We start from the raw sequence: 21,727 nt of genomic DNA, 5'->3' as shown, positions 1-21,727 counted from the left end.
GAAGCACTCCCAATTAGGCATGGCGCCCTCGTCCTGCTCGAGAGCGTAGTACCATGTATGTGCCGCGCCGCGGAGGTGATAAGAGGCGAGCCATGTCCGTTCCGAAGTGAGGGTGCGCTGCCCGCGAAAGAACTGGTCGCACTGGTTGAGCCAGTTGAGGGGGTCCTCCATGCCGTCATAAGTGGCGAAGTCGATCTTGGTGAACCGCGACGGTGCCTGGGTGGGAACGCCGTGTCGAGCTGGCTCGGAGGTGCGGAGCAGCGAGGTGGGTGGCGCCTGGTCGGAGTACTCCGGGTAGTGGCCGGCGGAGCCAGATGGCCCGCCGAACTGCGGAAAAGGAGTTGGCTCGGCGGACGCGTGGTGTAGACCGGCGGTGGCGAAGATGCAGCCGCCCATGCGGGAAGTGGAGACGGCGACGGCGGAAACCGGACCTGATGGATCGGTAGCCCGGTCGGCGCGGGTGCCCCCGAGCTGATCAAGGAAGGCGATGGCGCGGAGAACGGCGGCTGCAGAGGTCCGGTGGCCGCCGCTTGCGGCGGCTGCTGTAGCGGCCAGGAGGCCGCTGATGGCGCCGACGTCAAGTGCCAGAGGGGCGCCGCGGCGGCCGGTGGCCCGCCCGGCTGGGATGCCGGGAACGGCAGGGGCAGGGGGCCGCCGTAAGCGGAGACGCCCTGGGGCGGCCACGATGGGTGGCCGTAGGCGACGACGGGCGCCGGTGGCGGGGGCATGTAGGGCCCGGCCGCATACTGCTGCTGCTGTAGGTGAAGACTCTGGACGGCGGTGACGAGGTCCCGCGGGGTGGACGTGACCTGCTCCGGTGTCAAGACGGCGGACGGTGGTGGCGCGGAGGGGACTGGAGGCGGCGGCGCGAGCGGGGCCGTGGTGGAGACGGGTTCCGCCAGCGTGTTGGCCCCGGCGGCGGTCGTCATCGGCGCGGTGAGGGGCGGCTCCGTCGTCATCGGAGCAGTGGAGCCGCTGGACAGCGTCGGCGATGGTGGTGGCAGCGACATGATCCGAACTTGGTCTCTGATTACCAAATTGATAGGACTAGGGTTCCTACCGGCTCTACTCCTTAGGTTATAAGGGCAGAACAGCGGGAGTTGGGGGCGAGGGCGCGAGCTCCGGCGCGTCAGCGCCGTCGCGAGGGAGGAGGAGGGCGGCGGCGGTTAGGGCTGGAGGCGGCCAGGGTTCCGACTCCTCTGGGAGCCTGCAATAGGGATAATAAATATCTTTATTGCTTAATCTCAAAAGGTGTTTTACACCTAGTATTTATAACCTCAAAACGAATAGCCTAAGATAATTTATGGGCCAAGCCTCTAACTACTATCCGGTGGGCCTCCTCCGGTTATAAGCTAAACCGGTCATAACAAGTGCGGTTTCTTGAAACATTACAATCTGCTTTATCAAAGTTAGAGCATGGAGCATTGCACCTGATATTTCCCCGTTTGTACATTGCTGAAACAGGCTTGCGGTGCCAACTCTACGTATTCACCAGGAAGGAAGGAACGTCTGTGCCAGCCATCTCTCTGGTAAAGCATGCATGCAGGCCAATGATTCTGCCCTACAAAGCACGGACACACACCACGCTAACACATCTTTTGCAGAAGCCGCAGCCATCATATTCATCCGCACCAGAAAGAGGAAAAGATCCATTGGACTCATCGATCCACGAACCGAACACGCAACGACCATTCGAACATCATTTTGCTTTCCAGGGAAAAAGGATCCCACATTGTGCTTGGGGATGCACGAAGGAGATCACTCCCAATTCTCAAACACAACAGACGTACACAAAAGAACTGAAACATACACAAATAATGGAAATGTGCAGTAGATATTATTAAAAAAAACAGAAGAGATCCTTGTAGGCAGCAAGAGCAGCTTGTGCGATTTGGCGCTGCCCAATGTGTACAAGTACAACAACGTTGCTGAAGAAGAACGGTCAATCAACAAGAGGTAAAACATAAGAGGTTCCACACTAGCTGTTACCAATCGCCGCAGTTCTTTGTCACGACCCTAAATCCTAAACCCTAACCCAGGGCTCGTCCCAGATGCTCGGTAATTACAGGTTCTGGGTCATGGTGTATTAGCTCCCCACTAAATCGAGACCACAGGATGAAACCTCTAGTTAGTTAGTTAGGTCTCTTTGCTCTTGCCCTTTTTACTGGTCTTGGATGACTTCTTGTCCTGGGTCTTGGTGGAACCTAGGTTTACCCAGGTGTAGTCGCTGGGGATGGTGAAGGGGTCGGTGTTGTCCGCGACCTGCGACAGGTTCACTGGCTTTGCTCTCGAGTTCTTGGATGTCCACCTGAGATACGAGCTCTTGTGGGTGTCTGGCTTAGGCATGATGGACCCCGGACCTGGGCTCGCCAGCAGGCTGGGGCTCGACATCGGCGTGAAGAACTCCTCTGGCTCTACCAGGGGAACAAACTTGTTGAAGGTGATGACTACCCTCACAGTCGGAACAACAGGGATCGCAACCTGCATCAACAACGGAGTCATGAATTAGCTGAATCCACACATAGCACTAAATCACAATCGAGCATCAATGACCGAACTGAATTACGCCATCTCTAGTTGATAGCTGCATCCAACTCATAATTCTTATGAATAATGCCTGGGCTATGGCTATGGGCAGTGAACCAATTCCATGTGTGTTTCCAACAATAAATTCTTCAGAAGCAATATGATGCATAGTCTTCAGAAGCAATATGATGCATAGCTTTCAGAAAGTGTTAGTACAAGGATACTGCTCCCTTTACTACTCAACTCCCCATTTATCAAACCTGAAAATTGCCTGCTCCAGGGCAATGCACCATGCAGATGAGCATCTGAACTTATAAATTGTTTCCTTACAAACTGTCGAGCTTTCACTGCATATGCTGCCCCTAGTTGCTGTTCTTGATGCTACAAACAGCTAGATAGTCCCAATAGCAGATGATTCATTAATTATTTTGCTTGATTCAGATAACTTCTGAGTGTTGAAATTGCACCTTCACCATGTTAAATTGCTACAAAGGACTTATAAATTCTTGTCAAATTTGCACAACCCGTGAAACTGAGCAAGTTGTTTGGAAGAAACAGTAGTACCAGAACTTGGGTTGCCTGCCGCTAGAGCAGCAAAGTAGACTGAACGTTACCTTCACAGGAAATGTCCCAGTCGGGAACTTGGTGGTGAGCAGCTCGCGGAGGCGGTGGACGGCGCGCACACGGGTAGCCAAGATGTCAAGCAGGGGCAAGAACTCGTCGACGCTCAGCGGGAAGTCCTCTGTGAGCCACACGGTGGGCCGCAGTGTCTTCACGGTCTCCTCCTCCTTCCACTTCGCTCCCCCGGTCGTCGCGTTCCGGCTGAACACGCCATCCTCGCCGCGGCCCACCGATGCACAGGTTGGCAGCCGTCGCGGCACGTCCACGCTGTTCCTCCTCCTCTGCGGCGTCCCCATATGCGAGGGTGGTCCTGCCACGCTGCGCCGGCCAGGTACGTAGCAGCTGCGCCGTGGCGGGGGCGGGGGGATGTCGGCGACTAAGAAATCGCCGTCCTCGTCGTCATCCCGGATCTCCAGCGGCAAGAACTCCTCGTCGTCTTCTCCGGCAAGCTCGAAGGTCAAATCCTTGCGACCGGTACTGGCTGCCTTGAGCGTGCGGAAGGAGAAGACGATGTTGTGGACGTCGAACACCCGCGCCTTCCACTCCCCAACGCTCTCCGTCTTCTCCTTGCGCAGCCACGTGGTCCTCGGGACGAGCCTCGCGGAGGTGATGTTGAGCCCCGGCCGGTAGGCGGCCGCGTCGGAGATGGCCGCATCCTCGTCCCCGGCGGCGGCGGCGGCCGCGAACGCGTCATGCACCTCGCGCTTGCCGCGGTGGAGTACAAGGAGCGATCCCGGGGGGAGGCGGCGGCCGCCGGCCTCAGTCTCCTCGCCGAAAAAGAGGAAAGAGTGGTCAGCCCGCCGAATGCGGAGACCGTCGAAGCCGGCGAGGGTGGTGTCCGCACGCAGGTTGGCGCCGCGCTTCCATATCCGGTAGGTGTCCGACGGCGCGGCGCGCGAGAGGAGCGGCACGACGGAGCTCTCGAAGTGGAAATCCACCTCGAGGTAGAAGTCCTGGACCCGGCGCAGCGCGGCGGAGAGCGCGGGCGCCCGGCGGCGGAGCTTGGCCCAGGCCGCCAGCCGGTGGGCGCGGAGGAGGAAGGCCGCGATGTCCTTGCACCCCAGGCAGAGCGCCTCCTGGAGCGGCGTCCACCCGGCGTGGTTCTGGAGCGTGGGGTCGGCGCCGGCGGCGGCGAGCGCGGAGGCGAGGGAGGGGAGCCTGAGGCGCACGGTGAGGTGGAGCGCGGTGTCCCCGCCTGGCACGTCGCGGCGGTCGAGCGCGGCGGAGACGGAGGCCGAGAGGCGGGCCTCGCGCGCGGCGTCGGCGGCGGAGAGGATGCGCGAGGGGTGGGCGAGGGGCGGGAGGCCGGCGAGGATGGCGGAGAGGCCGGCGGCGTCCCGCAGCGCGATGCAGTGGTGCGCCGGGCTGTGCGCGTAGTCGGAGGGGCGGATCGGCGCGGAGGACGTGCGCTTGGGTCGCGCCGCGGCGGGGAGGGGCGGGGGGGTTGGGTCCTGAACTGACATTGCCCGCTCCTGGTCGGGGATAGGAGCTCTCCTCTTGGGATTCTCGTGTTGGGTTCTCTTCCTCGGCTGTGGCGGTGGGGGGAGCTATCCTCCGCGAGAGTGCGTGCGTGGGGATCGAGTGGAGTGGGGAGCGGTGGAGGTTGGGACCGTTGGGTGGTGAACCAGCCGGGGAAGAAACAAGAAACACGAGAGAGTGGTGTCGAGGATGGGCTAAAAATGGACCGGGCCTAGCCGGGCTCATGTCTTCATGTACTACCATCAATCAGTCAGTGTAATTACCCCTCAAAAATCAAAATCACTGTAGCATGACCTAGAAAAAATTCAGTCTGTTACCACAAAACAAACTCACTATTACAGATTTTCGAAAAAAAGACTCGCTATTACAGATAATAAAAAAACTGAACCCTGGTAAGTGTCACACGTGTGGCACGAACACATGGCAACTCTGAACATTTTTTATGGTAAATTTAATGATGCGAGGATGACAACTTTGGATGTCACGCCTGATAACTTCTTTTCGAATGGCAAGTGCCAGTTTTCATTTTGTTTTTTCCCCTGATGGCAACTTTATTTGTAAAAATCGTCAGGGTCAGATTGCTTCGTGCTACTAGTGTGGCACTTACCATTTGAGAAAAAACTCACTAAAATAGTGACTGAAATTCGACAAAAGGTTGTGTAAATTTCGGGTGCACATGTGCTACAACCACTCTCCAAATAATCCTTGTGTAATTCGCAAGACCCGAAGTGCAATAACTGAAATACTATGCATTAGTGCCCATTAAAGATACAATAATGGTATTCAGTGCACGTTCGCTCGAGATGCATGGCAAAACGAATGCTTTTCACAGCAATTCATGTTGCGGGAACATGGCGAAATTTTCAAGTGAGCACGGTAATTTCACAAAAATATCCTATGTTGTCAAAATTGCCAAGTCTGCTCCGAAGAATTTACCATAAAGATGTTCGCAAATGGCATCCCTCTCAACGAACATTCGTTGGCTATTTGGGATCCTAAAGATAAGGTTGTTAGGGCATCTACAACGGCAACCCGTAAATTTTATTATGCATCCGTCCGCGGATAAGGGGTACTAGTTCACGGACATAGATACGGGAGACAGTCATCCAACTGTAGCCGCATACATTCTCAAAACAACTTGAACCAACCGAACCAAATTCGTTCAAACAAATCCGAATTTCATATATACATACCGGATTTCATGTAAACTTGAGGGATTTCATTACAAATACATCAAAGCGGTGCTAGGAGGACTCCGGAGTATAATTAATACCTAATCTAAATGATCGCCGGTGTCTAGTCCCTGTGTCCAGCCATCAGCCCCGAGACCTGAATCCTCACCGTCTCCAGTTCCGCCTCGACGCTCTCCGGCTCCGCCTCCGGAGCCCCGGGAACTGAAGTTGTCCGCCTCCACGTCGCCGCCAAGTGACTAATCGGCCGAAGATGCTCAGGCCACCAAGCTTGGCGTCGACAGGAGGGAAGGAGCGATGGCCTTTCTGGGACACGAGCGGCACCGACCTGCCATGAACTACTCTTCCTTGCTGCCGGCGGCGCCCGCGGATGTGCCTGCTTCTTCCTGGTTGTGGCGCCGGGGCGCGACCTCCTCCTCATCGGTCTCGTCGAACACCGCCCCGCCCGCCTCGTCGTCGCACTCCTTGCCAGTGGCCGCCACCTCCGCCACCCGCTGCCGGTACCGCCAGCGGGCGAGGCGGATCTCGCGGGCGGAGCGATAGGACTCAGCAGCGCCTCCTGCTCCGCCAGGTCCGCGTCCGACACAACCACCCTGCTGGAGGCGACCTTTTCCTCCACCTGTAGATGCTCCTGGAGGAGGTTGTGGTTATAGTTGGTGCCGACCTGCGCCTCCTGGAACTGGTCCTCCTGCTACTCCTGCCCCATGTTCATATAATGGGCACGGGCCTCACCGATGGTTATGGTGCAATGCACCGGCGAGGGTGGAGTGGAGGAGGAGGGTGCCGTGGAGGAAGAGGAGGGTGGCGCTGGCTCGTCGTCGAAGGCCCATTTGCACGTCATCGTTGAGGCGTCCTCCGGCTGTCTGTCGGCCTGCCAGTCGGCAGCAATGGCGGCCATGGCCATCTTCTGCTCCGACGCCAGCCCGTCCCTGAGAGCTTTGGCGGCGGAGGGATCCATGGCGGGGAGTGGTGCGGAGAGGGATGACTATGGCTATGGTCGGGGCAGCGGTTTATATAGCACCGATGGGCGGCAGAGGGACGGACGGGTGGCGCCGGAGGTGATGCCTTGGCAACCACGTGCCATAAATGCGGGCGGCAGACGGATGGACGGGTGGCCTTCATCTCGTTTGAACGCACGACAGTCGCCGGCACCGGGAAGTGCGGGCGGCGCTCTCTCGGCTGACACGCTGCTTCAACGCCGGTGCCAGTGAGCGATCGCGTCCGCTCTGGTCAGGAATGAATGCGGGCGCTGACGCTCTGAAGCGGCGCTGACCAAAAACACGCGGGGCGGGAAGGGTTTTTGGTGGGTTAGGGCGGTCAAAAGCGGGCTTGGATTGGTCCCGACTTCCGCAAACCTACCCAGTTTTGTCTCTGGTTTGACGGGAAAATCACGTCCGGACTACGTCGCGGACTGATACAAAACCGCGTTGGATGACTTGCATGATCTGGGTTGCAGTTGGTTGTGAGAGGTTTACTTGTCCATATTGGATGCCCTTAGTCCCGGCAACAACGACAAAAAGATAAGGTTGTTTTAGGCGAAAATTGTTGTTGCAACGGCGGTTCCCTACAGCCGTGCAAGCTGCGCTCTCATACATACTTGACGCGTGACCGAACGCTTCCCATTGGGCTTGGCCCTCGGGCATCATATCATAGCAAACCAACCTTGAGGCCGGTCAAGCCATGCAATGCAAATGCTAGTACTACTACTTTAATACTTCCTTTTTAAAGGAGAGAGATGCAACGACAAACAGGGTACTACCTCTTCCTGACGATGTGGATTACTCACAAGAGCAAGTTAGTCGCGTACGTGACAGGTCGTCCGTATGTGTGTGGGCAAGAATTTTGTTGCTTAGTGCCAAAGCATGCCCCTGCTTTCTTTCTTTAAGTAAACCAGTTAATTGATGCCTGAGATTCCTGATGTGCCTTCCTACTACTTTTTTTCTTTGAAAAGAAGGATATTCCGGCCTCAGACAGCCATCTTTATTAAATTATTTAACATAGTCTGACAAAATATATGTAAAGATCAATCCTAAGTCATTTTTCAGGCGAAAAAAGTTGCTTCATCTCAAAGTATGATGTTGTGCCCTGACCGCACCAATGCACAACATCTAATCCAGTGGCCTCATGAAGCCACCCCTTGGTAAGCCAAGAGCATCAACCGGTCTAGGCGACCCACAACGTGCACCCCATGCACACACTCTAGGGTCCGCCACCGCCTTCTTACGTCAGTCCATCTTCTGGAGGGATCATCGTATTTACCTTGCCAGACCCAACTACTGTCGAAGTCACCACGAAAGATGACCACAGTTAGGGTTTTCACCCCAGAAGCATTGAGGTGGGAATAGGTAGGGCAGACCCGAACGATGTCTCCAGGAAGAAGACCGACGCGCTCGGGTGACCAGTGAGTTATCCCGATCTGGATCTTAACCACCCGCTCCGCCCCAGTCCGGTGACTAGCTAGCATCCAGCGTGGACATGTCCGGTGAGACGTAGCGCACCTAGCAGGGAATGGAGGTAGATGATAGATCGGCACCAGACCCGTCGGTGGATCGTCGACGGATACGTCTCCAATGCATCTATAATTTTTGATTGTTTCATATTATATTATCAATTGTGGATGATTTATACGCTATTGTATATCATTTTTTGGGACTAACATATTAACCCGGTGCCCAGTGCCAATTCCTGTTTTTGCTTGTTTTTGGTTTTTCAGAAAATAAGTACCAAACGAATTCCAAACACGATGAAACTTTACGGTGATTTTTTTTGGACCAAAAGGGACCCTAAAAGGTTCGGGAGGAGACCAGAAGACCTATGGGAGAGCCAAGAGCTCATAGGACGCGCCCCTGAGCTCATGGGTCCCACGCAGCTCCGTTTGACCTAATTCTACCTCTATAAATATACAAATATTCTCAAACCAATAGAGAGACGCCCGAAACACTTTTTCCGTCACAGCAACCTTTTGTTCTTCCGCAATCCCATGTGGTGGCCTTTTCCGGTACAACGCTGGAGGGGCATCGATCACGGAGGGCTTCTACATCATCCTTGTTGCCTTCCAATGATGTGTGAGTAGTTTACCACAGACCTACGGGTCCATGGCTAGTAGCTAGATGACTTCTTCTCTCTCTTTCTTCTTCAATACAATGTTCTCCTTGGTCTTCTGGGAGTTCTATCCAATGTAATCTTCTTTTGTGGTGTGTTTGTTGGGATCCGATGAATTATAGATTTATGATCAGATTATTCATTGAAACTAACTGAGTCTTTTCCGAACTTTGTTATGCATGATTTTTATAGCTTTGTATTTCTCTCCGATCTATCCGTTTGGTTTGGCCAACTAGATTGATTTATCTTTAGTGGAAGAGGTGCTTTGTAATGGGTTCAATCTTGTAGTGTCCTCATTTCGTGACAGAAGGGGTAGCGAGGCACGAATTGTATTGTTGCTACTAAGGGTCGCGACGGGGTTTAATCATATTGTTTGAGTTTACTTTGTTTACATCATGTCATCTTGCTTAAGGCGTTACTCTATTTGTCATGAACTTAATACCATAGATGCATGCTGGATAGCGGTCGAGTTGTGGAGTAATAGTAGTAGATGCAGGCAAGAGTCGATATACTTGTCACATACATGATGCCTACATACATGATCATTGCCATGAACACGTCATAACTATGCGCTTTTCTATCAATTGTCCAACAGTAATTTGTCTACCCACCATATGCTATTGTTTCAAGAGAGAAGCCTCTAATGAAAACTATGGCCCCCGGGTCTACTTTAATCATATTGCAAAAACCAAAAATACCTTGCTATAATTTATTTACTTTTATTTTGTTTTGCAATTTATCCATCTACCTGTACAAGATTTGACCTTGCAAGTAACGAGTTCAAGGGGATTGACAACCCTCTTGCCCGCGTTGGGTGCAAGTATTTGCTTTTGTGTGTGTGCAGGTGCTGTTCACTAGGATTTGGTTGGTGCTCCTTCTAGTTCGATAAACCTTTGTTCTCAACTGAGGAAAATACGTATCGCTACTAAATTGCTTCACCCTTCCTCTTCGGGGAAAGTCCCAACGCAGCTCACAAGTAGCAGAAAGAAGTTCTAGCACCATTGCCGGGAGAGACATCATCAAATCACTACAAGTATCGTCACTCAAACTATCATCTACTTACTCTACTATTTATTTGCCTTTCTATCCGCCTCTCTTTTTCATCTCCCTCCACTTCTCTAAAAAATGAAAAACACCAAAATATTTTACTTTGTTAGTTTGCTTATTTGCTTGCTTAGTCACTATGTCTCAAGAGAACACCAAGTTGTGTGATTTCTCTAATACTAATAATAATGGTTTTATTAGTACTCCAATTGCTTCTCCCGCCACTAGTGCGGGGTCATATGATATTAATGATGCATCTCTAAATCTTGTTATGAAAGAACAATTTTTTGGAAATCCTAATGAAGATGCTGCATCTCATCTTAATATCTTCGTTGAATTATGTGATATGAAAAAGAAAAAAGATGTGAATAATGATATTATTAAGTTGAAATTATTTCCTTTCTCTCTAAGAGATCGTGCTAAAAGTTGGTTTTCATCATTGCCTCGCAATAGTATTGATTCATGGGATAAGTGTAAGGATGCTTTTATTGCCATTTATTTTTCTCCCACTAAGATTATTTCTCTTAGAAATCAAATTATGAATTTTAAGCAACTTGAGCAAGAACATGTTACACAATCTTGGGAGAGAATGAAATTAATGATTAGAAATTGTCCCACTCATGGTTTAAGCTTATGGATGATAATACAAAATTTCTATGCGGGACTAAAACTTTGTTTCTAGATATCTTCTAGACTATGCTGCAGGTGGTACCTTTATGGGAGTTACATTGAGAGAGGCTACAAAGCTTCTTGATAATATGATGAAAAAAATTTCTCAGTGGCACACCGAACGAGCTCCAACTGGTAAAAAGGTAAACTCTGTCGAAGAAATTGCTACTTTGAGTGATAAAATGGATGCTCTTATGAATATGTTCACTAGTAAAAATGCTCAAGTTGATCCTAATGATGTGCTACCATCTACTTTTATTGAGCAAAATAATGATTCCATTGATCTGAATTTTGTCGCTAGAAATAATTTCAACAACAACGTTTATAGAGGTAATTTCAATCCTAGACCGTATCCCAGAAATTCCACTATAACTATCATAATTCCTATAGTAATTTACAATAATAATAAGATACCTACTGATCTTGAGAATCATATTAAAGAATTTATTAGTGGGACAGAAAACCCTCACCACCCAATTTAAAAAGGAAAAAAGAAAACCGTCACCATCCCCGTCTCGCAAAAGCCCTCACCCCGCCCGCCACCCCCTTCGGTCCCCATTCACACATGCACAAGCTCCTCCATGACTCTGCATGGCACCTCCTATCGCCGCGGCAACCACTTAGCTCGACGCCTGTCGCCGTCATGCTACCGGCAAACCCAACCGCATTTCGCCACTTCTGCTTGCCGCTGCCTATCGCCATCGACTTTCTGGACGCTGTTCGCCGTTGACCTAGCTCCATCCGATTGGGCAATCCGCGGTACTGAGGGTTTTTTCTCATCGACAACAAGGTAACTAATTTACTGAGATATTCTCTCATCTCTTATCCCAGTTCATCTGCCTCCTTTAATCCCCCATCCGAAATCGCCATGAATTCATTTTTATTCGAGCTGATTTGAGGGTTTTCTTTCATTCATAGAGTGTGAGTGTACAGTGTGCGGACACATCAGGACTTTGCGGCCTCGGTCAGACATCTATGGAGTTCCATTTCACCGTACAAGATGACTTCAGGATGCGCACGGTATGTTCAATCTTATCCTACATCGGTTGGCATGGCCTACTTTCCTGAACATATACTATATATTGCTACATTTCGATAAAAGGTGCCACATGCGGCATATACGTCAAAGGGGATTTTTTTCCTCTTCTTTCTATATTAGGAAAATTAATGATGTATTGTTCTTTTGATTACTCTCATATTTCCATGGCATCATGGTTACACTATCTGTTTAATTATAGATTTCGGTCCTTTGATTTCAACTGTTATACCGTTCTTTCAATTTCACCCATATTTGCATGTTACCATATTCTTTAACAATCCTACCATTTTCTGCAGCACATCCCTTGCTATGCAACAACATCTGTAGTACACAATCTTGCCATTTACATAACTCAAGACTGCAGGGATGTCATACTGAACACAAACCATGGATTTACAATCGTTGCTTTTGTAAGACTTGATGAACGTGGTCACTCCTATTTTGGCACGGGCCTTTGGACATAAATTTCTAAGTTTTATGTACTGAAAGCTGGCACTAAAATTGCACTGCACATAATAGAGCATGGTCATGAGATATATGCTAACTTCCCTGACGATACCATTTGTCCAAAGTTTGTTCAAATAAGTGTTCTTTTCAAGTATCTGCATGTTGACTTACCCAGCAATATCAAAGGAATTGTGTAGTATTTAAGCAACCAATTGTCATTCCATTTTCTTAATCTATTCCTACCTACTAACTTCTAGTTACCAATACACTTTTCTTTTGCCCTGTTTTAACTAAATATTCCATGTACTCCCACTCCTATCAGAAAGCGCTGCTGACGAGGAGACTCTGGAGGTGGAGAAAGAGGTTGCCAACAAGCGGAGGCGGGTCGAGCAAGAACCGCAAGCGACTCCAGCAGGCCTAGACTTCATCCGCAACCTCCCCGATGATATGTTGATAGTCATCATCTCCCACCTACCAATCAAATATGGGCATGGACAACCGTCCTTTTCCCAGCGGTGGCGCCCCCTATGGCACTCCACCCCTCTTGACCTCATCGACTCCCACGAGCTCTGCCATGGCTATCGCAAAAGCTTGGATGCATTGTCCCAGATCCTCGATAGTCACCATGGACCAATCAGAGGCCTTAGCATGGGCAAGTTTCGTTCCAACTGCAAGGACCGAGCCAAGCTTGACGAGTGGTTCCGATCCCCCGCCCTAGATCAGCTCGAGGAGCTCAGTTTTAATGATGGGCATATGTGCTCGTTGCCAACGTCCACGCTCTACCTCGCGCCCGCGCCGCGCCTCGCCAAGTTCATGAACTGCCATCCCCCCTTAATGACGCGCCCACTCTTTTTCTACCACGACTGAAGCACCTCAAGCTCGTCGTTGTCTGCATCTCAAAGGATGACATGGAGCGCCTACTTCGTGGTTGTACTACACTCGAATACCTTCGTCTTCAGGCGATAAATGGGTTGAGTAGCTTACACATAACCTCCATGACTCTCCAGACTATATATGTGTGTTGCTGGTGCTGCAACAAGACATCATAAAAGGTGTACCACAGTATGGTCATTGAGGACACACCTTCAATTGAGAGATTACTTGTATTTGATCAAGTGATGACCCACAAGTATAGGGGATCTATCGTAGTCCTTTCAATAAGTAAGAGTGTCAAACCCAAGGAGGAGCAGAAGGAAATGACAAGCGGTTTTCAGCAAGGTATTCTCTGCAAGCACTAAAATTATCGGTAATAGATAGTTGTGTGATAAGGTAATTCATAACGGGTAACAAGTTACACGTGTAACTAAGGTGCAGCAAGGTGGCCCAATCCTTTTTGTAGCAAAGGACAAGCATGGACAAACTCTTTTATAAAGCAAAGCGCTCCCGAGGACACATGGGAATTATTGTCAAGTTAGTATTCATCATGCTCATATGATTCATGTTCGTTACTTTGACAAATTGATATGTGGGTGGACCGGTGCTTGGGTGTTGTCCTTACTTGGACAAGCCTCCCACTTATGATTAACCCCTCTCGCAAGCATCCACAACTACGAAAGAAGAATTAAGATAAATCTAACCATAGCATGAAACAAGTGGATCCAAATCAGCCCCTTACGAAGCAACGCATAAACTAGGGTTTAAGCTTCTGTCACTCTAGCAACATATACTTATTACTTCCCAATGCCTCCCCCTAGGCCCAAATCATGGTGAAGTGTCATGTAGTCAAAGTTCACATAACACCACTAGAGGAAAGACAACATACACCTCATCAAAATATCAAACGAATACCAAATTCACATGATTACTTATAACAAGACTTCTCCCATGTCCCCAGGAACAAACATAACTACTCACAAAGCATATTCATGTTCATAATCAGAGGGGTATTGAGTATCATTAAGGATCCGAACATATGATCTTCCACCGAATAAACCAACTAGCATCAACTACAAGGAGTAATCAACACTACTAGCAACCCACAGGTACCAATCTGAGGTTTTGAGACAAAGATCGGATACAAGAGATGAACTAGGGTTTGAGAGGAGATGGTGCTGGTGAAGATGTTGATGGAGATTGACCCCCTCTCGATGAGAGGATCATTGGTGATGACGATGGCTTCGATTTCCCCCTCCGGGATGGAAGTTTCCCTAGCAGAACAGTTCCGCCGGAGCCCTCGATTGCTTTTGCCCAGGTTCCGCCTCGAGACGGCGGCACTTCGTCTCGAAAGCTTTCTTATGATTTTTTCAGGTCAAAACCCTCCATATAGGAGAAGATGGGCACCGGAGGCCTGCCAGGGGGCCCACAAGCCACAAGGGCGCGCCCCTAGGCTTGTGGCCTCCTAGTGGGTCCCATCTGGTATTTTCTTCGCCCAATATTTTTTATATATTCCAAAATAATTCTCTGTAAATTTTCAGGACTTTTGGAGTTGTGCATAATAGGTCTCTCAGATTTTCTCCTTTCTGGTCCAGAATTACAGCTGCCGGCATTCTCCCTCTTCATGTAAATCTTGTAAAATAAGAGAGAAAAGACATACGTATTGTACCATAATGTGTAATAACAGCCCATAATGCAATAAATTTCAATATAAAAGCATGATGCAAAATGGACGTATCAACTCCCCAAGCTTAGACCTCGCTTGTCCTCAAGCGAAAGCCAAAATCAATAAATATGTCCACATGTTTAGAGATAGAGGTGTTGGTAAAATAAAATATGGACATGAGTGCATCATGATCATCTTTAGAACAACAACATATATTGTCATATAATCTCTTATGCTAAAGTAACGATTCGTTCACAAGGTAAAGTATGAATTAGAAACTTTATTGAAAACTAACAAATCATGATCTCAGTCATTGAAGCAATTGCAATTTATCATAATATCGGAAAGAGTCAATGTAAGAGCTTTTGTATAGCAAGTCCACATACTCAACCATCTTTTTGTCTTTCAGAATTGCTAACACTCACGCGATACTTATGAGTTCAAAGCCTCAATCGGACACAGAGAAAGATAAGGGCTTATAGTTTTGCCTCTCAGCCTTTTACCTCAAGGGTAATGTCAACGATAATAATTTATGATAATCTACATCCGAGTGGATATATATATATATATATATATATATATATATATATATATATATATATTTGGATCTTTCTCCAACACATAGTGCTTGCCAAAAAGAAAAAAGTGTAAAGTGGAAAGGTGAAAATCACCATGAATCTTGTATAAGGGTAGAAGGTAAAAGCAAAAGATAGGCCCTTCGCAGAGGGAAGCAGAGGTTGTCATGCACTTTTATGGTTGGATGCACAAAATCTTAATGCAAAAGAATGTCACGTTATATTGCCGCTTGTGATAGAGAACTTTATTATGCAGTCTGTCGCTTTTATTTCTTCCATATCACAAGTTCATATAAAAATTATTTTCTTCACACTAAAAGATCATGCATATTTAAAGATAAATTTTTATTGCTTGCACCGATGACAACTTACTTGAAGGATCGTACTCAATCCATAGGTAGGTATGGTGGACTCTCATGGCAAAACTAGGTTAAGGGATGTTTGGATGCACAAGTAGTATCTCTACTTGGTGCGAAAGATTTGGCTAGCATGGGATGAGAAGCAAGCTCAACATGTTGAAGGATCCATGACAATATAACTTCTATTCAGATATAAGAAAACATAACTCATTATGTTGTCTTCCTTGTCCAACATCAACTCTTTAGCATATAATATGTTAATGAGTGTTCACAATTACAAAAGATGTCCATGATAGTATATTTACATGTGAAACCTCTCTTTCTTTATTACTTCCTATTAATTGTAACAATGACCAAAAATATGTTTGTCAACTCTCAATAAATTTTATTCATCATACTCTTTACATGTGAAGCCATCACTCTCCATAAGATCATTATATCGTCTTTTTATTCTTTCTATTCTTTTCTTTTTCCCACAAGATCAAAACAAGAAAGCAAAACCCTCAACTCAAAACTACTCTTTATAATATAACTCACAAACTCGATTACATAAATGGATCATAAAGCAAACCTCAAAGACTAGATCATACTCAAACTTTTATTCTACTAGATCAAGATATAACCAAAAGGATCGAACTAAGAAAAACGATAAAGGTAAGGATGTGATGGTGATATGATACGTCTCTGTCGTATCTACTTTTCCTCTTGTTTTGGACTCTAATTTGCATGATTTGAATGAAACTAACCCGGACTGACGCTATTTTCAGCAGAACTACCATGGTGTTGTTTTTGTGCAGAAATAAAAGTTCTTGGATTAGAACAAAACTTTGCAAGGAATTTTTATACAATAAAATATAATTTCTGGAGCCAAGAACCACCGGAGGGGGCACCTGGGTGGGCACAACCCACCAGGGCGCGCCACCCCCTCCAGGCGCGCTCAGGTGGGTTGTCCCCACCTAGTGGCCCCGTAGACCCTGAAACCGATGCTATAAAATCACATTTTTCCAGAAAAAATCAGGGAGAAACAATTATCGCGTTGTGCGAGCGGAGCCGCTGCCACCTCCTATTCTTCATCGGGAGGCCAGATATGGAGTCCGTTTGGGGCTCCGGAGAGGGGGATCTTCGATCTTCGTCATCACCAACCCTTCTCCATCGCCAATTCCATGATGCTCCCCACCGGGAGTGAGTAATTCCTTTGTAGGCTCGCTGGTCGGTGAGGAGTTGGATGAGATTCATCATGTAATCGAGTTTTTTTTGTTAGGGCTTGATCCCTAGTATCCATTATGTTCTGAGATTGATGTTGCTATGACTTTTCCATTCTTAATGCTTGTCACTTTGGGCCCAGGTGCCATGATTTCTGATCTGAACCGTTTATGTTATCACCATTATATCTATGTTCTAGATCCGATCTTGCAAGTTATAGTAACCTACTACATGTTATGATCCGGCAACCCCGGAGTGACAATAGTCGGGACACTTCCTGGTGATGACCGTAGTTTGAGGAGTTCATGTATTCAGCATGTGTTAATGCTTTGTTCCAGTTCTTTATTAAAAGGAGGCCTTAATACCCCTTAGTTTCCAATAGGACCCCGCTGCCACGGGAGGGTAGGACAAAAGATGTCATGCAAGTTCTTTCCATAAGCACGTATGACTATTTACGGAATACATGCCTACATTATATTTATGAACTGGAGCTAGTGCTGTATCGCCCTAGGTTATAACTGCCGCATGATGAATATCATCCAACAAATCACTGATCCAATGCCTATGATTTTCCTACATATTGATCTTGCTAAGTTACTACTACTATTACTGTTGCACTTTCTACAAAACTATTGCTATCACTGTTACCGTTACTATTGCTGTTGCTACTACTATCAAAACTATCATACTACTTTGCTATTGATCACTTTGCTACAGATAATTAATCTCCAGGTGTGGTTGAATTGACAACTCAGCTGCTAATACATGCAAATATTCTTTGGCTCCCCTTGTGTCGAATCTATAAATTTGGGTTGAATACTCTACCCTCAAAAACTGTTGCGATCCCCTATACTTGTGGGTTATCAAGACCTTTTTCTGACGCCATTTCCGGGGAGCATAGCTATATTTTTTGAGCCACTTGAGATTATTATCAAATTATCACTATGAAGAATTTGAAGGATGCTAAGACTAAGATTTTTCCCTCTAAGACGAGGGGAGGTAAGGAACTGCCATCTAGCTCCGCACTTGATTCACCTTCTGTTATAGGTAGACTTGCAACACCACCACATGCTATTAATCCTGATATGTCGCAAGTTATTGATGATGCTACTTCTGCTACGAATGATATTTATGATGATGCTAGTACCTTGCTTGATGATAATGTGCCACTAGGTGAATCTCTTGATGAAGAAATTGCTAGAACTAAAGCTTTTTAGAATGCTGAAATTGTTGAAACTGATGAAGAGCTTGAAATTGAAAATCTTGAAACACCTATTAGAACTAGCCCTCCTAGATATGAATTGCCAAAGGTACCGGAAGGTTATGTTATGAATGAGGAGACAACTAGAGATATTCTTGCTTGTAAGGATAGAGATGATCTAAAATTATTATGCAAGTATAAAGAAAAGACTTTGAGTGCTAAAATGAAATGTGATCCTCGGTTTGCTACTTCACCTATCTGTGTTGATGATAAGGATTATGAATTCTCTGTCGACCCAGAGTTAATTACTTTGGTTGAATCTGATCCTTTCCATGGTTATGAAACTGAAACTGTTGTGGCACACCTTACGAAGTTGAATGACATAGCCACCCTTTTTGCCCATGATGAGAAAATTCGCTATTACTATATTCTCAAATTATTTTCGTTCTCATTAAAGGGTGATGCTAAAGCTTGGTACAATACTCTTGCTCCTGGTTGTGTGCGTAGTCCCCAGGATATGATCTATTACTTCTCTGAAAAATATTTTCCTACTCAAAAGAAACAAGCTGCCTTACAGGAAAATTTTAACTTTGTGCAAATTGAAGAAGAGAGTCTCCCACAAGCTTGGGGGACGCTTCTCCAATTGTTTAATGCTTTGCCGGATCATCCTCTTAAGAAAAATGAAATAATCAATATCTTCTATAATGGACTAACCGATGCTTCTAGGGATTTCCTAGATAGTTGTGCTGGTTGTGTTTTCAGGGAATGAACTATTGGGCAAGCTGAAGAATTATTGAATAACATATTGAAAAATTATGATGATTGGACTCTTCCTGAACCACTGCCTAAAACCACTCCGAAAAGAGGGGTATCTTATTTCTCAGTCCTGAAGATATGCAAGAGGCAAATAAATCTATGAGAGAAAAAGGTATTAAGGCCGAGGATGTCAAAATTTTACCTCCTATTGAAGAAATACATGGGCTTGATACACCACCAACACCTAAGGTGGTAGAGGTAAATTCTCTAATGAAATTCAATGATAATGACAATCCTCACAATATGCACCCTAACCAATGCCTTTATGAGTTTGAAAATTACATTAGAAAGCAAGATCACTTCAATGCAAATGTTATGAAACAATTGAAATACAATTCTGATATGATTGCTCGCTTGAGTGACTTGTTATTTAGAATCTCAAATGATGTTAGAGGTGTGGGAAAGCATGCTTCTATGGTTCAAAGTCAGTTAGAACAAGTTGCTAAATCTCAAAGAGAGTTGCTTGATGAAATGAATAATAATATCAATGATCATGCTGTTAGAGTAATGACTAGAGGAGGTAGAATGACTCAGGAACCACTTTATCCTGAGGGACACCCAAAAAGAATTGAACAAGACTCTCAAAGGGTTAACACTGGTGCACATAGTCCTTCTAAAATAAAAAATAAGAAGAAAAATGATAGGACTTTGCATGCCTCTAGTGAACCTGAAGTAGAAAAACCTCCTGATAACGATAATGAAGTTTCTATCTCTGATGCTGAAACTCAATCTGGTAGTGAACACTCACCTTCTGATAATGATAATGATGAGGTTCGTGAAGATACTCAAACAAATAATAAAGAACAAGACAACGATGTTGTGATAGAACCAGCAGTTGATCTTGATGACCCACAACCCAAGAATAAAAGATATGATAAAAGAGACTTTGTTGCTAGAAAACACGGTAAGGAAAGAGAACCATGGGTTCAAAAACCTATGCCCTTTCCACCTAAGTCAACTAAAAAGAAAGATCATGAAGAATTTGAATGCTTTGCTGAAATGATTAGGCCAGTCTTTTTGCGTACTCGCTTGACTGATATCTTAAAAATGCCTCCTTATGCAAAGTACATGAAAGACATCATCACCAATAAGAGAAAAATACCGGAAGCTGAAATCTCCACCATGCTTGCTAATTATACTTTTAAAGATGGAGTACCTAAAAAACTTGGAGATCCGGGAATACCAACTATACCTTGCTCCATTAAAAAGAAACTATGTGAAGACTGCTTTATGTGATTTGGGAGCTGGTGTTAGTGTTGCCTTTCTCTTTATGTAAAAGACTTGATTTGAATAAACTCACACCTACTGAAATATCCTTGCAAATGGCTGACAAATCAACTGCCATACCTATCGGTATTTGTGAGGATGTGCCCGTTGTTGTTGCTAATGTTACTATTTTGACTGACTTTGTTATACTTGAGATGCCCGAGGACGACAACATGTCGATTATCCTTGGTAGACCCTTCTTGAATACTGCAGGGGCTGTTATTGCAATAGAAGCAAGGTCACTTTTCATATCAATGATAATGAGCATACAGTGCATTTTCCGAAGAAACAATTCCAAGTGAATGGTATTAATGTTATTGAAAAATCTCCGACAATCACTATTGGAAGTTTTCAACTACCTCTACCTACTGTTAAAAGAAATATGAAATGCTTATTGTTGGGGACATTCATATCCCCGGTGAGGTAACTTAGTGATTTACGAAAGTTCTTCGGTTTCATGCTAATCGAAAGTGGTTGTTAATAAGACTTGATCAACCTTATTAATGGATCATTTTTTAGAGGTATGAAGTTGATGAATTTAGTGAGCACTATCTTCTGTCCCTACCTTTTGTTTTCTGTTTTTATTAGTTAAATAAAATAAAATGCCATGTTTTGTCTGTTTTCTGAATTTCCTGTGCAATAAAAAATGACCCAAAAATAAAAGTTCACAGAATGCTCTCAAAATTTAATACGATTGTTTTCTGATTATTTAAGAATTTTTGGTGCAAATAATATCAGAGGGAGGTGCACCAGGTGGGCACAACCCACCTGGGCGCGCCAGGACCCCCAGGCGCCCCCCGGTGGGTTGTGGTCCCCATGTGGGGCCCCTCACTTATTTCTTCATCCCACATCACCACCTACCTCCAGAAAAAAAAGCACCATTGCTCTCTCTCTCTCTCTCTCGTGTTCTTGCTCTCAAACCCGCGGATTTCAATCTCTTTGCTCAAAGCTCCGTTTCCAAAACGGTTTCGGGGGATTGTTGCTTGGTATGTGACTCCTCCATTTGTCCAATTAGTTTTTGCTTTAGTAGTTTATATTTTGAATAATTAGCTACTCTTGGTGCTGCTGTAGATGATCTTGCATGTTGAATTCTTAGAGTTCTAAGTACTTTGAATGCTTGCTATGGTCTCTATGCATCTTTATGAGTAGTTGCTATCAATCTTGTAAAGTTTTGTTGAGAAAAAAATTGTGGACTAAATTGTTTAGAATTTTTTTCATAGGAAAAAGATGAGTATCTTTAGGAAGTTTGCTTCCAAGAAGAACTCCAAGGGAGTTATTGGGGAGTCATCTGATAGTGCTATACACACCCGGAGAATGGCGGAAGTACGGCTGTGCGAATGGCCGCATAACCCGTTCATGCAAGGGGCCGGAATCCTTCAGGAGTTTGCACAATATGCTGCTAATGTCGGCCTCACCGACTTCAGCGCAGCTGAATGTGAACAGTATCATCTCCTCACAAATCCCTTTGTGCAAAGTTTTCATTTCCTTCTACGAATAATCCCCCTGAGGTGCAGTTTAATTTATATGTTGAAACCCGTCAGATACCACTTACTGAATTTTGTGATATTTGCATGATCCCTTCTGACGGGGATTTAGTTGAGCCTAGGCCCGCAGAGTTTGATGGTTTTTACCGCACTCTGACTGTGGGGGA

General features: G+C 46.2%; 1 protein-coding gene across 1 annotated transcript; it reads right to left on the bottom strand.

The window, feature by feature from the left end:
• Positions 1-1,815: 1,815 nt before the first annotated feature.
• LOC123052562 (ankyrin repeat domain-containing protein 13C) lies at positions 1,816-4,802 on the bottom strand. The gene is made up of 2 exons (XM_044475807.1): positions 3,141-4,802; positions 1,816-2,481 (listed from the first exon to the last, which is right to left on the bottom strand). The coding sequence occupies exons 1-2, from the start codon at positions 4,608-4,610 to the stop codon at positions 2,137-2,139; spliced, it is 1,815 nt and encodes a 604-aa protein (XP_044331742.1). The 5' UTR covers positions 4,611-4,802; the 3' UTR covers positions 1,816-2,136.
• Positions 4,803-21,727: the final 16,925 nt, after the last annotated feature.

The sequence above is a fragment of the Triticum aestivum genome, chromosome 2D (genome assembly GCF_018294505.1).
Source record: "Triticum aestivum cultivar Chinese Spring chromosome 2D, IWGSC CS RefSeq v2.1, whole genome shotgun sequence".
Taxonomy (NCBI): Eukaryota; Viridiplantae; Streptophyta; class Magnoliopsida; order Poales; family Poaceae; genus Triticum; species Triticum aestivum.
This window is presented reverse-complemented; position numbering and strand designations above follow the sequence as displayed.